Source organism: Mauremys reevesii, linkage group 8 (genome assembly GCF_016161935.1).
Source record: "Mauremys reevesii isolate NIE-2019 linkage group 8, ASM1616193v1, whole genome shotgun sequence".
In the NCBI taxonomy this organism is placed as follows: domain Eukaryota; kingdom Metazoa; phylum Chordata; order Testudines; family Geoemydidae; genus Mauremys; species Mauremys reevesii.
The window spans coordinates 28,625,525-28,642,898 of NC_052630.1; the positions used below are offsets into that span (position 1 = coordinate 28,625,525).

The window sequence follows — 17,374 nt, forward strand, 5'->3', positions numbered from 1 at the left end:
CTCCTGAGAAAATCTGCCCTCAAATTAAGACTGCCCATAACCATTTGAATCCGTCTAAATGCTAGTAGCTCCTGTGGCAAAATGCCTATTTAATTTAACTGACCAGAAGACTGTCTCATTTGAATAAGAGACAGACCTGGCTACTTTGATTTATGTATTAATTCCTAGATAAGTTTCAATAATTGAAACTGTGTGGCTGAAGCCAGATACCCTGAAATGCTTCACCTCGTAGAAAGCAAAGCAAAACACATTCTGATGCCTTCCTCTGTGTTGGTATCCCATTCAAAGTCCCCAGATGGGAGTGGCACTCGCTACTGCTCCCCCTCCATAACTGTGATATGCCGTAAAAGCTGTTCCATCAGAACAATGCAATGGTCCACCCACACAGGATGTGGCTTATTAATACAGAAGATAGAAGCAGACTCCAGAATTCATTGATGCAAGAAAATTACCACAAAATAAACTCTTTCACAAGTAAAGTCAAGATCCATTCCTTGGACTTATCTTGCCTTCTATTTCTTTATTTATACTCAACCACCTACACAAAACCAGCTATTTCTCTATAGGCTAGGAAGAAGAAGACAAAAGTGATACTATTGTGAGTGTTTTATAAATATTTGTAAGGTGACTGGATACTACAGTTATGCGGTCATTTGAAATAGGTATTAGGGATTAAGGATAAGGTACAACACATATGTACATGTAAGTGTCCTTCGCTTACCTCATGTTCTAGGAACAAGGCTTTCAGCTGGCCTTTTGACCAGTAATCCAGTGCATATGCAAGAAGCTTCATTGACAAAGTGTTCACACGCAAAAAGTTACCAACAAAGACAACTCTGTTTATTTTCTAAAAAAGGAAAGAAAACAGTACGAGTGTTATGACAAGTTTCCTCACTGTCCAGTGTGGCTTTAAAACGCTAGGACGAGAAGAAAACAGGTCGTCACAAAAAGGTTTAAATATTGAATGCTTCAGAGTAGAGGGGAAGAGTACAGACCCTTAAAACAAAAGATCAAGACTCTTACAAAAAACTATTGTAATGTAATTTGAAAAATACCAAAGTATTTTAAACCACGGATATAGCCTAACTAAAAGTCCAACTAAATCAAACGTACTTATTCTTGGTAGAGCAAGACTTAATGCCTTCATAGCCCTGTACAATGCTGCTTGATCCATATGCAACAAGGCAGCACTGTAAAGAAGCCGAAGACAATGAGACATTCCAGATGTTCATTTCTTCAGCTGTTAATGAATGCATGGTATAACTCAATTAGAAGTGAGACTCCAGAGTTCACATTTAATATGTACATTTAATTTAGTGTAGTTTAAGAATTTTTACAAAATTTTCATTGAATTTTCCAGTTATGGGGTCATTGAAGTTGAAAATAAAGCTGACACTCACTGATGGCAAGATTAAAATCCAATAACTGAAGGAGTCTGAGAATTAAGTATATAAAAAACACAAGTATGCTTTATTAAAGTTCTAACAAATAACTGATGTGAATATTCACATCCAAATTGTTCCAGAAACTTGTGCAGTAGGACCAGCCACTATCTATACTCAAAGGACTGACACTTGTCAAGATAAAGGTGCAGGAGGGGTAGACAAGTTCATAATTTAAAGGTACAGAAATGCAGTTAAAGCACCCAAATAACCTGGGTGTTAGTACTGGACAGAGGTAGAAAAAATCTAAATACAATTAAGGTTGATTTTGATGCCTCAGCTATTTATTCCCTTACCTTAAGGTACAATAATTTGACATTCCTAGGTTCACTATTCTTAGTTGTAGGATAATGACAATATTCCTGTAATGTACTTTAGCATTAAGTTACTGGTATGTACTCTCAACCTTATACCCTTCATACAGATTATACTAGGGCTTGGGAGGAAGGGGAGCGGGGGGGACTTACTACCAGGGGCAGATATGAAAGAAGAGGGAAGGGGATCGCCAACCGTGATGTCAAACACAGCATCCAAATGCAAAACCCATCTTGCCCACCTCCTATTGTGGAAAGTAAAGGTCCTTGGATTTTTAACAGTGCTGTCCTGGAAGACTCCAAGCAGGGTCCATATTTCACACAGGCTTCTGGCTACTAGGTAACTATTAAGGAATTTCCACTCTAGCTCAGCTTTTTCCAGCTCCAGCAACTTTCTCCTCATCCAGAGCTTGCTGGTGAGGGGACATGGGTTTCCACTACCCTATACCTCAGCTGCCACATTTGGTCCTGTTATTACTGGTTTCAGTGTCTTCCTGTGTTGATCAAAGCTTCTTGGCTGTCCACTGCTGTATGGAGCTTTAAGTACCCATAATGAAAATGAACCTCAAGTTTATCCTAATGCTATCTGGCAAAGTTCTGAGAAGCAGGAGCCTCAGGAAGAGAACACCAATTTCACATAAATTAACATTTCAAATTTTAATTTGGAAATAATTAGAAGCATAACTTAAAAAAATTAGCTTAAATTCAGCAAAAAACAAAGCCTTTTCACCACCACTGTTAATCAGAAAAAACATTTTATTTGCCACTACAAAGTACATTCTCAAGCCTTATGAACCTTCCCAAAAGGTACTAAAAGTATTCTGACCTGATGCCAAGTTAACAGAACCAAACGGCCTCAGCTAGGAATTTGATAAAGGACTTGAAATGAAAAGTGTTTTATACTACTAGTCCTCTGAATGACTGAAAGCCACCACACTACACATATGCAATGTTTTGATTCCCCTCCCCCAGCTCACCTTCCGACTAAAGACATTTACCTCATTTACCGCACACATCCGTGCTATAGACCCAATATTATTGGTGATCGTGACCAGTGTAGCTCTAGCCAGGTCTTCTTTACTAACAGATTCTCTCTTCTCTTTGTAGATCATATTCCCAAAACTGGAGAGAGAAAAAAAGCAATACAAAGTGATACATTTGTGTTTACAACAAGTTTAGAGTACAGTTTCCATGCTGTAGAGGAAATTACATCTCCTGTTTATCCTCAGTCTTAACTGACCCCCTTTTTAAATGACCATTGAACAGAGCAATTTGACCACTGAGATTGTGGATGGTTACGTATGTATCTGCATCCATTCCTTAAAAAGAAATATACTTCCTCCAAACATTTTAAGACAATGCATCCCTATGAGTTAAATCTTTCTGATTACCCTACAGAATTCCATGAAGGAACACCTTAAATCACAGCTGAACAAGATTAGTCCTCAGCACTAGCCAGAACAAGTAAAGGTAATTCTGAGCCCTGACTGATGTATTCTGCAGCTTCTGAAAAGTCAGCCTCACTTCTTCACTAAACAAAACTATTTTGCTCCATTCCTGCCTTTAGGTGCCACTGAGAAAAAGATAACCAAACACAAAAATTTCAAGTATAATAAAATAGACCTGGGGATTTAAAGTGACTACATAATCATAAGAATCATACAAATTTACTGGTGCTGCCACAATTCTAATTTTCCTGGGGCTTAGGAATTCTGCCCTACCGCTGGCCCTACATAAAGCAAGCAACTTCAGCTCATATACCTTGTCAGTGTTTTGCCTGTGGTCTCTTTCTGGCAGAAGACACAAGAACCCTCACCCTGTTCATATGGAGTGGCTGAAGCAAAACTGGGGGAACATGAAATTAACAGCACTGTTTCCCATCCCAAGCCCCTCTGAAATTAAAGACACTAGTAGTTTCAGAAGGAGGGAAAAAGTGGGTAGAGGAGGTATACAACAGACTCCAACGGAGGGCAAATAAGAAAAATCAGAAGTAAGATCTCTCTGGGGAGGGGCAGAAACTATTTAAAGAAAAAGAAATGCATACAATCATAGAAACAGTCATTCAATTTTTTACTTCTAGCAGGACTGATAAACCCATTATTTGTTCAGACTAAATCCTTGCTTCAAGTTTATTTTATTCTCATTCTCCAGTTTCATCATTCCTCATTCCTGCTTCCAAGAACATGGATGCTGCTCCATTAGCCACCAACTAATGAGCAAGCTGAACATTGAGCAGAGTAAAATATTAAACCTTCCACCATTGGAGGACTGCCCAATTCTCAAATTTGCTCGTGGCATAATTACCCACCATCCTGAGACAGACCTAAGACTACTTTGCAATTATGAAATCTTGTGGTAGGCTAGCAACTGTGTTTGACAGAAGCTAAGGAAATAATTGCAATATGAATGACTGAATAATAAAGTAGTTGATCTGAAGGTTTAACAGAGGGAAGGTCTCAAGGTAGAATAAAAATCAAAAATAAACCATGAGGACGTCTTTTCATTCCAGTATTCAAGTGGAGGATCTCAGCTCTTAGAGCTGACAAACAGTTGTAATTAATTTGTAGGAACCTAGAACTTTTAAAGTTGAAGACATGCCTCCATGGGTTTGCACTTATTAGTGACAAGCAGACTATATGCAGGCAGCTGGAATCCTGATCTTCAATAGTTTTGGCTATTCTTAAACTATGACAGCTTATACTAGATTTGGTGGGTAAATTAAACCAATGACTACAATAAGATTAAAAATATTTTCCGAATTGAAGAGCTTTTCAATGTCCATTAGACAGCAAGTATAAAAATATAAGCATACTCAAAACTACACTAATTCATCTAGCACCTGTTGAATGCTTCTGAAATGCTGTATAACTGAAAACAGTGGTTAAATCAAAATGCTTTGCCTGGGTGCCTGACTGGTTAACCTAAAAAGGTATCAAAGTGAGGAAATAAAGCCCAGACAGGAAGAGCTGTTGTAAAATGGAGAAGTTGTCAGATTAAACAATGCTCTCAAAGATCCCAAACAGCCAATAAAAAGGTTTGACAAACATTTTCATTAATTTTTATTTCCTCTTTCTACGCCTGACTACTCTTTTACCTGTGCATAGTCTATGCAAGAGCTTGTTTGTTTCTTTTAAATCTACACTTGCTGTTTTTTAGTTTTTCAGGAATAAATTACACAGAATGGGATTGCCTTGGCATTCTTTCTACCTAGTAATCAACTACTACTATCTGATTTCAAAATGTTCAGAAAGGTTAGCTGTATATATTTTTAAACACAAAAGTAATTTAATTGAAATAGTAAGACTGCAAAAACTGTTCTGCTAATAGATACTGAACACAGGAATCTTAACACCTCAGTCTTAATAGACAAGAAAAGGTGATATTTCCTCATTAACAGTTCATTATAGTTACGACTACATTTTAGTCAGATATTTTTACTAAAAGTCATGGACAGGCCACGGGCAGCGGACAAAAATTCACAGGCCCGTGACCTGTCCATGACTTGTACTATCTACACCCCTAACTAAAACTTGGGCCAGGAGGCCATGGGTGCTCTTGGGGGGAGGGGGGGTTTACCTGGGACCCTGCTGATGTGGGGGGTGGTGCACAGGGGGAAACAAGCAGCAGCGCATGTTGCTGGTGGCAGGAGGGTTGGCAGGCTCCATGCTGCTCCCCAGAAGTGGCTGGTATGTCCCTGCAGCTCCTAGGGTGAGGGAAGGCCTGGGGGCCTCCACAGGCTGCCCCCACCACAAGCTCCAGCTCTGCAGCTCCCATTGACTGGCAACCACAGCCAATGGGAGCTATGCAGGCAGTGCCTCCAGGCAGGGGCGGTGCCTCCAGGCAGGGGCGGTGCCTCCAGGCAGGGGCGGTGCCTCCAGGCAGGGGCGGTGCCTCCAGGCAGGGGCGGTGCCTCCAGGCAGGGGCGGTGCCTCCAGGCAGGGGCGGTGCCTCCAGGCAGGGGCGGTGCCTCCAGGCAGGGGCGGTGCCTCCAGGCAGGGGCGGTGCCTCGAGCCCTCTGTCCCTCTCCCTAGTAGCTGTAGGGACATGCCTGCCACTTCTGGGGAGGACCCCCCTCACACCCCGAGGTAAGCGCTGCCCCTCACCCCAACTCCCAGCCCCTTCCTACACCCAAACTGCACCAGCAGTGGTTGGTGTGACTGGCCCAGGGGCTGCCTGATCTGCTTGAGCCAGCCTCACCGGCCACTGCAGAAGTCACGGAATCTGTGACTTCCATGAGATACACAAAGCCTTAATTTAATTAAATAAGTGAGTCTCTTGCTTACCTAGAGGCTACTGCCCATCCTGGCAAGGCAAAACGTTCATAGTCCCCTCCATAAATGTCCCGGACAAGCTTATCAGCATGTGTACTGTCCCCTTTGGATGCCATTTCAAGAGCTTCTTCAAAACTTTCACAACCAGTCAATAAACTGCATAAACCGAGAAATGTCCCTCCACCTAAACTAATGAAAGAGGAAAAGAATGACTTTTAAACAGCATTCTCACATTGTGCAACTAAATGCATTCCTTCAATTAAAATACTGTTTTGTCTTCCTTCTTGCTCACAGCTTGGTATTGCTTAGCAAAGTCGTCAGTTGTGAATCATGGCAACAATGTTTACACAGGTGTCAGCTAATGTGCACAAATATAATAAGACTTTGAGCTGCAAAGTTAAGTAAACTGTTTAAAAATAAATGTGTTTTTGCTGTTTCAGGTGCACCTAAGTTAAGGTACCAAAATTCATACTTGCAATAGGTAAGTGAAATAGGTGTATCAAAGTGCCAGTGGGAGGGAAAACTCAGATGAGGATGCCCAGAAGCACCCACATCTGATCATTGGCTTCCGGTCCTTGTTCCTCTTTCTGCATCACTTCAGTGAATGCTTTCTCATTTTTCTTCAGTACAGCAGAAGAAACATAAGCATGTTGGAACAACACCGTGCAATCAAAAAAAAAGTTACAAACCTAAAACCACACACTACTGATATTAGTCTCCTGTTGCAGGCCACACAGCAGAAAAAAACTACACCCCCTTCTTAGAGCCATGGAGATAGCTTACTTAATGCTGCTGGTAATTAAACAGGACATGAAATCAGTTTATCAAATGGAAAAGACATGCAAAGAAGTTATTTGAAAGCTTAAGAAAATATTAGGGTCATTATTCCATACAAAAATCATAACTTAAGATTTCATATCACTACCTTGTTCCAGTCACTCTCTTATAGCTGTCTTTTGAATGGACTGCTAAAATACTGACTCCTGAACCAATGTTTACAACCAATAATGGGTATGGGTCATCCAGGTTAAAAGGCATCTTTTGGCATCTTTCAGGTTCTGAGGCATTTTCAAAGTAATAGCACTCTGCCTGGCCATTGAAACTGACAGAGTCTATATACAACAGGCCTTTGACAAGACAGTCAAGCTCATCCAGTTTGTGCAACTGAAGGTTTCCAATCTGTGAAAAAGGAAAGGACAAAATTAACAATTCATGAACTAACTATGCTGGACATTTAAGTAAGCCCATCAGCACTCTACTAAAGATGGATGATGTTAGCTTTCCACGAACTTATGCTTTAAGCTATTGTTCAAAAAATTACCTTTTTTGCTCATTTTAGACCAACAGCAGTTAGCAAACACCCAAAAATACCCAAGTATTTTATTAGTCAAAAATCACGTTTGCAAACCTGTGTACCTTAAAAGGCAAAACGCTCATTTGTAAGATACCAAAAAAAGAAAAAAGTTCCTGACTACTTAAAAACTTAAACAATGCCCTATTTAACTTAACCATTACTTCAAGGATTGTAAGAAATCTAACCTGCAGTCTACCTGGCTTCCGTCAATATTTAATCTTAAAATGTTTCCTAACACAGAAACACTAATAATAGAAGGACATTTTTTATATATATATAAAAAAGTATCATACTTAGTACCTATATGTCTCAACTCATTAATGTAATCTTTTAACTAAGATTTTTCAACCAGATCCATCTAATGAATGCCAAATCTCATCTTCCTTTTTAAAAAAAATATAATCTGATTATTAATACCAATAGAACAAGCTAGAAAGAATATTTCTGAGGTTACAGCATTTAACGAGTAGTTACTTAGCCTTTGCATGTCAAAGGTATGAAAAGATTGTCCCAGAAAGACACTGCCTATCTTCTACTGATAAAATAGCTGTGACCAATTATTTTTGTTTGTTTTTTTAAACAAAGACCACAGTCCTAGGGAAGGTAGGCTACCTACTGTGCGAAAATCTTCTTCAAACTTATAAGCGCCGCCTCCAGTGGCACAAAGCACCGTGTGTAGTGTTGAAAAGTTTTTATTTCTTCCCATTTGGATAAAAGTAGGCAAGTCATGAGTTGGGAATCGAATAAAGTGCAAGTTTCCCCTTCGGCCAAAAAGCGTCAAGTCTTTCAGTTCAAGGTGGACATCTCGAATGCCAGTGGATCCATAGGCTATATTGGAAGTCAAATATTTGCGGATGCTCTTCAAGCTTTCAACTTCCTCCTGCTCCTCTTCTGCAGTGATATCAATAGGTTCAAAATATGCAAGTTTCACCAGTGTTCCCCCAATGTCCATGCCAAACCATGGAAAAGCTGTGGAGATGGAAAAAGTATTCCATTAACATTGTTAGAAAGCCAAACTGACATATCACTTAAATTGAGATTACAAAGACTGAATACTCTTTCAATTAGGAAAATTAATTTTTTGTTTTCTTCAATGCTAGGGAAGAATTTAAAGTTTGGAACCAGACAAGAAAAAAAGTGAAGTTATTAGCCACTCTTTTGAAGTTATCTTTGTAAAATGTACTCCACTGGACCTGGTTAAAACCAAATACAAAGTAACTTATTCCTCTCCCCCTGACTTCATGTGGTCTCCCAAGCTAATTCAAATCCACTAACACAATGCTCGAATAGATGTACTGTAAAGTATTCTACTCCCCACAGCCTTTTAAAGAGGAAGTTTACCTAAAATTTTCCAAGACCCATTTTCTCCTGACCATATAATACATTTAATAATTCTTTTGAGAAATAGGCACTCTTCCACTGATTTCTGAAGAAAGTACAATAGAACCAAGAGAGCTAATTCCTGGAGATGAAAAAGGAATTGTTGTCTAGCTCTCAGAAATTGCAGCATACTAGTGCCAAGTATGTGTATTAAAAAAATATGCAAGATATTGAATGTTACTGAGTTTGGGTTCCAGCGAGTGTTTCTATACCTTCTTCTCAAAAAAGGGAATTTCTTGTATGAAAACAGAAGTCATCTTTGTTAAGAAACACTTCCAATGCTACTGAAATACTGGTGTTTTGTCTCAATCACATTTCCTTCACTGCAGATGTTTGAAGTGACAGTGTGCAAAAAGATGATTTTCACTGTAGAAGCCTAAGCTATATAATAGGGCAAGATCACAATTGGTATATCCAAGCATCTAGTAAAATCAGTTTACAGAACTGTGTTGGAGAGGATTGTGAGTAGTTTCATCTAGTATATTCCCATTTATTGTGGCACAACTGTTGTTATCCCTAAATAATCTCCAATAAATAGATTTCAAATCTAGCCCAAAGTAAGTCTGAAAATGATACTTCCACCAGCTCTTAAAATAGCTTGTTGCACTGTTACTATATTTGAAGTTCACAGCCTAATATTTCCTATTCTAAGAGTGTTCTCCCTATCTCTGACACGTATATGTCTTTCACAAAAAGTGTGGACCAAAGAGATTCTCCATGTCTCCTACATTGCTGCAAACTATTTTAACACAGTACCATCTCTTTGGATTGATATTGCATCATTTAAAAAGGTGTGAGGAAAGGAAGAAATTGTGATTAAAACTGAACATACTTTGATGTAAAAATAAATAAATAAAAAGCTTTAAATAGGAAGAAATTGGCTCACATGTCCTTTGCTTTAAAACCCAGCAGAACCCCAGCAAAAAGTGATAATTATCATTCCATATTAGCTATAGATAAGCCTGTTGACTACTGTGACAGGGGCCAGGCTATTAAACTCAGCACACAAAGTCTTTCTATCTTCATACCTAAACAGAGTGAATGTGTGGGGGTGTAGAGAAGGACAGAAGAGAAGTCAGTTGTCTTCAATGATTTAACTTCAATGACACAGATCTCAACAAATATCATAAAATAATTTTCTGGTTTTAGAAACATCTGACTTCCCAGCTGGACCTTCTGAATACCAAACTTGGAATCTCACATTTATTTCTCCAAGTGCATGCTGAATGGGACAATTAGCCTCTTATTTTTCCAAAGCTACTCAGAACAAGCCCTTGTTCTTAAACATAATTGAGATCCAGTTTATACTGAACACTGGTGCAGGATTCAGGGGAAAAAAAAAAAGAATATGTCCAACATGTCCAAAATTTAATTCCAAATTGTATCAGATAATTAGTGGAGGTGGTACGGAGATAACTGAATACAACTACAGATGCTCCCCGACTCATGCAAGCGTTCCGTTCCGGAATGCCTTGCATAAGTCAAATTTTGTGTAAGTCAGGAACATATACCAGACAATTACACAAAAAAAAGCAGCTTACAGAACTTTTTCCATAAGTGCGGATTTGCGTTAAGTTGGGTTTGCATAATCCAGGGAGTGTCTGTATAGCAAATTAGTCAACGCTTGCCTCAAGCTGTTTATATGTGTAAGATCATTAATGCCATGTTTTAATGGACATCCATGCAAAACTTGGAAGGGAAAAGGAACTTAAGAGCTGCTATAGATCTGGAGAAATGGATTCTCATAGAACACTACCAGATGTTAGAGTATGTACAAGACAGGAAGAGAACCAGCCCAAACACATAAATAATTACCATTTAAAAAAAAATCATCTACTTGAGGGCCAATACTTGCACTTGGAAGTAGAAAGTTCTTATAAATGTCTAGACATTGGGAGAAATGATTCCTCTGGCTCCCTGACCTCCCACACAGATATTCTACAAGTAATTTTCATCTGGGAAGCTGAATTTTTGTTGGACCTTTCTCCAAGAAGCTAGCACCACGTTTTTAAGTCTAGGTAATGTTTCAGTATATTGCAACTAATTTTAGTGCTAGGCTAGCAATGGTTTCTGTAGTATTAATAGCTCTGAATGTTTAAATATCTTATATTATTCTATTTCTTTAACATATCCAATAAAAAAAATTGAACTCAGTTTCATTTTGCTAGTCAGTAACTGTCTACACCTAGCAGTTCACTTATCAGGTACCATGTTCTTTGGCATCTCAAAGAAAAAATAAGTGAGCAGGTAACTGCCTATAAAACCGCAGACTCATGAGTCCATAACTTTCTCCCCCCCCAAAATGGATCAGAAGCATGGTAAGGAACACTACTGGCACACTGAGAGCCCAACAATCTGAATACAGTATAGTGAAGACAGCAGCCAAGCGTAATAATGGATGCAGGAACACAGGAATTCTAATCTGCAGACTATACATACAGGGTTTAATACATGAAAACACCTCTCTGCCCAACAAGCCACTCAGATCAACTACATAAAATAAAAAAATCTTCATGCGTATCTAGTTAACATATAGATGCATGCTTGATTTGCAGCTCTACTCCAGATTTTAAAAGGTTTCTCATTTTATTAGCCAGTAGCACTTGAGTGAAGTGAAGACTAGAAAGGGGAAATTTTATTTACCTAATAAACCAGAAAGGGTCCTTGGGAGTTGTTTTAATCCATTCAGTTAATATGTAATTGGAACTTTAAATAAAATACAAAGGATCCTTTCTGCTCTATGGAGATATTATGTAATTAAAACATGTTCTTTTGCTTGTTTGTCACCCAATAATTGTGAAAGAATCCCCGGCATCTGCACAGTAGATACTTCTGATTTCAGCTGTTAATGTTTAAAGTTTGTGGAGAGAGGCCCAGGACTAACTTATGAATTTAGACACCTACCAGTCTTTGGAACTTTAATCTGATTTACAGGAACAAGTGTATGCTTCTTGGATACCCAATAAAAAACAGGCACAAAGCAAAACAAAAAAACAAAAAACAATTGAGGGAAACAGAGAAAGCCAGCTTAAGATGAAAAGCTTCCCATTTTTCAACTTGAAACATATTTTTATGCCAGTGTTATCCAATACAGCTTTCTTTTGGGGGTATCTACTCGCTATTGGAAGGAGGGTATTTTCGACACCAAATTACAGAATTTAGAGAAGGATCAGATTTTTTCCTTCTACCTCATGTCAGAAGATGATAGAACCCTAGAACATAGTTAAGTCAGTTATGGTCAATAGGTTTTAAAAGAAATTTAAAAAAAATAATCTTTTATTTGTGAAAAGGTTGCAACCTTAACATAGGGAGGTTTTTGGGGGTTGTTTTACTGCATTTAACATGCAAAATGCCACTAGTTCACTATTTATATTAGAACTATGAAACATAGGTAAGAACCTTTTTCAGAGAAGTTTCTTGGTTATATAAACCATAATAATTTAGTTTATATGAAATTTGCTCCCAGGAAAAACAGCAGCATTTTGCTTTCTTACTAAGTGGGTTATATGCAGGGCACTGTAGGAGCCAGCTGTACACCTTGACAGTGACAAAATAAGAAAATGTATCCAAGTTTATCAATCCTACAACAGGTCTCTAGAGCTGTAAGCAGGCTAGAGCTAGAACCAGACTGTTAAAAAACAAGCAAAAAAACCACCAAAACAAACCCTACTCCTGAAGAGACAACTAGTTGAGAATTTCCATACTGCTGGAGTCTTTGTAATCTTTTCACACTCTTGAACTCCTCACTCAGTAGAAGCTGCCTAAAATGGGCTCATTATGTGTATCTTTATTATGTGAAAGAAAATACAGGTAAGCACATATACATTTCCTCTTCATAGAATCTCGCTGTGGGTGCTGATCAATCAGCAAGATTAACATACGGATGGCAATAAGAAAAGTTCTGGTTCTAACACTATTTAGATACAGTTTGCTCAAGCTCCAGGCACTACTTCCTGCTTGCATCACCACCTTTGGACCACTTATGACACGGTTGAGGATTTCACATCTAGTTTGTATATTTCCTTATACAAGGTCTATGACCTCTCTATATAAGATGTTGATGTATCTCTGAAATGGGGCATGCTCCGAAATGGAGATTTTCTTTTCACCTTATGTTCTACCTGATTCATCAAGGGAGTTAATTTTGAGGCCTTCTTGCCTTTGAGCGTGGTTTGATACAGCATGTACAGTGCTTTGGACTTGGGATGTACAAGGGCATTCTATGAGCGTCATTTTCACATTCAGCATGGGCCATGACTGTTTTTTTGGATGAGAGGGCTAGGGATAGACTGATGGTAGTATGATCGCAAGACCAAGGAAAAACTGAGTTGACTGACAACACCACCTCAACACTATGCTGGAAGTGTAATGGTTGTAGAACTATGCCTGGCTGGGGAGAGCTCCCAACCCTAAGATCTAGTCAGGGGAAGGAGAGCATTCTTGCCTTTTCCTTTTTTGATTTCTCTATTCTTCCCCTGAGCTATTTCGAAACGAGATACAGATTTCAGCTGTTGTCCTCACAAAATATACCTTGTACTTGTCCTTCCAAGGTGTCTCCCACAATTACAAGGGTCCAATACACTTGGAAGCAGTTGACAGAAAAAAAAAAAAAAGAGGAAGCAAGCTGTTCTTAGCCCATGAGATTAGGTCTTGAAGACTGACTGCACAGGGCTGCTACAAAACAATGCCTTCTACTCCTGTAATATTCTTGGGTGTTGGACTTCATTAGAACATTAGAAAACCAGGCAATGCTCAGTTAAGGTCTCTCTCCCACAAAGAAAGGTGAGCGTTAGAAGAAAGGAAACTTGCAAATATCAGGAAATGATAGTTAAGGTACTGCCTCAGACATATACAGCACCAACATTTTAAACATGAAAATGCAAAATTTCATGCAACAGCATGAAAATCTCAATTTCAATTAGCCAACAATGCAAGAGCACTTTACAAAACACCTGTACAATATCACATAATCTAATCATTTAACTCATCTCTAAAATATGACTTCTAGCACAGATCTTGTTAGATAAATAGGTTTTGTTTGTAATCAAAACTAACCCAAATCTTATTCCTAACCAGACTGCACTAAAGCAAATGCATAAGCATATACTTCAGTTTAATTAGCTAGTAGTTTTTCACCCATTTTTAAACTCCTGATAATTTACAGGTTAAGTTTTAGGCAAATATCAATAGTACAATTTGTATATATAATCTAACTGTTGGGGAAAAAAGATGAATTGGACGAAATACTCTTGAGAAAGTAGTTAGTTCAAATCTGTGTGTTTCCAACTCTTCTGAGTCACATGGTAGAAACACAGTAAAAGCATAAATATTGAACTTTGAACTTGTTTCTCTCCCAACAGAACGTAAAAAAGTGTCCACATGTACATGAAAACTACATGACACAGAATTTGAGTTCTAAATCAAGTTGCATCATCAGTATGGTTTAGTAGCAACATTTATCTAATATAAGATCTAATATAAATCTTATACACACTACATTAGTGAAAGAATTAACTTGCTTGAAGTTCTTTAACACTGAAAATTTTATCACTTACAATATATGAAAATTTGTATTATTTCAGCAGCTCTAACAAACTAATTTTTTGCTGTAGGTGTCCCCAAACTTGCCACATTTGGGCTTGTAAACAACCCTCCTCACAAATAAGAACTTTGACTAGTAGGTGTGTCCGATGCTATCCCCTCCAGCTGAGTGGGTTTTTTTTGTTTTTGTTTTTAAAAAGTCAAGTTTCTTTATTAAGGGGGACTGGGGGGAACAGACCTGCCCCCTTGATACCCCCCTTCACCCTCACCCCACAATTCCCTCTTCTTCCCCGCTGGCAATGAGCGAAATCGCCCCCCCGCCAGCGAGTGTTGGAAGGTAGTAATCTTACCGTTCAGAATTTAAATCGAGCACCTACAAAAGGCAGTTCAGTGTCAGGAAAAATATTAACCTGAAACTTGTCTATAGTAATCAAAGTTAAGCCTGTAAAAAAGAAAATGGATGACAAAATGTCACACACCATGTTATCTTCTACAAAAATCTATTTCTTCAGTCCTTCCAAGAACTTGTATCTTTCTAGCTCTTAAATTACTTCTCTGGTTTTGTGATTAAACAGAATGTACAAACGCCTGTTACAAAGAAATACTTTCTTCTTACGTAAAAAAAAGAATCCCTTTCCCATTCATTACAAGCTTCTCAGTCAAATGAGAATCAGTTGTGACTAAGAATGTCATGACATAGTTGTCTTAGTAAGATCAGGCATAGGAAAATCTTGCAACACAAGTAACTTCTGTAAATTATTGGTTGAATTTGCCCACAAACACCTTCACAAGCCCTCTCCTACTGCCCCATAGGAATTAGAAAAAACTGTCAATCTGTAAAGCAAGTACCATCCTTTCTTTCAAATGCCTCCAAAAGTTACTTCTGCTGTGGTAAAGAAAAGTTGCCATCTAGCAATAGCTAGGCAGATGCCAAGTTATGACTACTGTTATTCTTTAGTCTTATTATATTTCTTCTGCAACAATTTCCGCAAAGAAATCCCCTCTTCCATGATGGCTGCCATCTCCCAATGCTTTCAAAGTGGGGTTAAAAGTAACTTTAACTAAGATATATATTTTCAAAATGGTCAATGCATTTCACTAGAAAATGTGAGTGTGAAGCCTAGTTGCCCTCAGAGAAAATAATGCTATCACAGGCCACCATCTTCTGAGAGAACTAGGCTTCACTTTCACTGTCTCTACCATCAGTGGAGATACACTAGTACTAACAATAGAGAGAATTTGTTGTTGTTTTTTAAAGCAAAAAAAACACAAGTGGGGGCATTTCTTAGAATTCATAACATCATTGTTAAAGCTGCAGAGGACTAACTGGGGTGCCAGTATTTTATTATAATCCCTTTTACACTAGGAAATTTACCCATTGCAACCATGCTTTCTTTAATTGTGTTGAATATGGTTCCATATTGTCTACACTTGTTCTTAATGCTTTTTAACCTATTTCACTTCCAGCCACTACTGATATCTGTTAGCAACTGGCACATTTCCTTTTGTAAGTAAGACTTAGGCTTTCCCCCACCCGCATGTGCTATTTGCTCAGTAAAACACAGTTATGTACTGACATATCCCCCAATATTTACTGAACACTGATACTTACTGTCTAGTTATAAATTTGGATAAATCTGATACTGTTGGTCCAATTCTCAAGCCCTTATTCATGTACCTACTCCTTACACCTAATAAAAGCAGCAAAGAATCCTGTGGCACCTTATAGACTAACAGACGTTTTGGAGCATGAGCTTTCGTGGGTGAATGCCCACTTCGTCGGATGCATGCAGTGGAAATTTCCAGGGGCAGGTATATATATGCGAGCAAGAAGCAAGCTAGAGATAACGAGGTTAGGTCAATCAGGGAGGATGAGGCCCTGTTCTAGCAGTTGAGGTGTGAAAACCAAGGGAGGAGAAACTAGTTTTGTAGTTGGCAAGCCATTCACAGTCTTTGTTTAATCCTGATGCCAACTATGCCCACATATCTACACCAGCGACACCATCACAGGACCTAACCAGATCAGCCACACCATCACCGGTTCATTCACCTGCACGTCCACCAATGTAATATATGCCATCATATGCCAGCAATGCCCCTCTGCTATGTACATCGGCCAAGCTGGACTGTCTCTACGGAAAAGGTTAAATGGACACAAATCAGATATTAGGAATGGCAATATACAAAAACCTGTAGGAGAACACTTCAACCTCCCTGGCCACACAATAGCAGATCTTAAGGTGGTCATCCTGCAGCAAAAAAACTTTAGGACCAGACTTCAAAGAGAAACTGCTGAGCTCCAGTTCATCTGCAAATTTGACACCATCAGTTCAGGATTAAACAAAGACTGTGAATGGCTTGCCAATTACAGAACCAGTTTCTCCTCCCTTGGTTTTCACTCAACTGCTAGAACAGGGCCTCATCCTCCCTGATTGAACTAACCTCGTTATCTCTAGCTTGCTTCTTGCTTGCATATATATACCTGCCCCTGGAAATTTCCACTGCATGCATCCGACGAAGTGGGCATTCACCCACGAAAGCTCATGCTCCAAAACGTCTGTTAGTCTATAAGGTGCCACAGGATTCTTTGCTGCTTTTACTGATCCAGACTAACACAGCTACCCCTCTGATACTTTACACCTAATAGTTATTCCATTGACTTTGACTGGGTAACTCATACGAGTAAGGGTTGGAAAATGGTTCCAACGTCCACTTTAAAAACTGAAACTATTGCTGCCTGTTCAGGTATCAGCTACTAAAATGACACATTGTATATGTACACTTTTTTAGGATTCCCTATATATTTGTTTGACCAGGAAAAAAATTAACAGCTTAGAGTATCACCTTTTTTTCCCTTTTGGCCATGAGCACCAAAATAAATTCACTAGTTATCTGTCATAAAATGAAGAGTATCTTCAGGCCAAACTTAAAATTCATTGATTAAATATATATGAAGCTTTGAAGTTACAGACCTAAAACTGTTAATTCTCATGTTCAAATAGTTTCAGTTATTAGTGACAAGTCTTAATGGTGTCACTGATGATCCCCTAACAGCACTTGTGCAACTCAGAG

General features: G+C 38.7%; 1 protein-coding gene across 3 annotated transcripts in view; it reads right to left on the reverse strand.

Moving 5' to 3' along the window:
• PANK3 (pantothenate kinase 3) overlaps positions 1 to 17,374 on the reverse strand; it is a 28,869-nt gene that overhangs the window by 8,761 nt on the left and 2,734 nt on the right. For 2 of the 3 annotated variants that reach the window (XR_005583738.1, XM_039485153.1), the window contains exons 2-6: positions 7,998 to 8,350; positions 6,953 to 7,206; positions 6,040 to 6,216; positions 2,755 to 2,878; positions 722 to 847 (exon numbers count right to left, since the gene is read on the reverse strand). Coding sequence is in view for 2 of the 3 variants with exons in the window: in XM_039485153.1 (XP_039341087.1) it covers positions 722 to 847; positions 2,755 to 2,878; positions 6,040 to 6,216; positions 6,953 to 7,206; positions 7,998 to 8,350 (1,034 nt within the window). In the remaining variant the exon portion in view is untranslated. Of the gene's footprint in view, positions 1 to 721; positions 848 to 2,754; positions 2,879 to 6,039; positions 6,217 to 6,952; positions 7,207 to 7,997; positions 8,351 to 17,374 lie in introns of those variants that run through there. The other variant, XM_039485154.1, reaches the window with a different exon arrangement.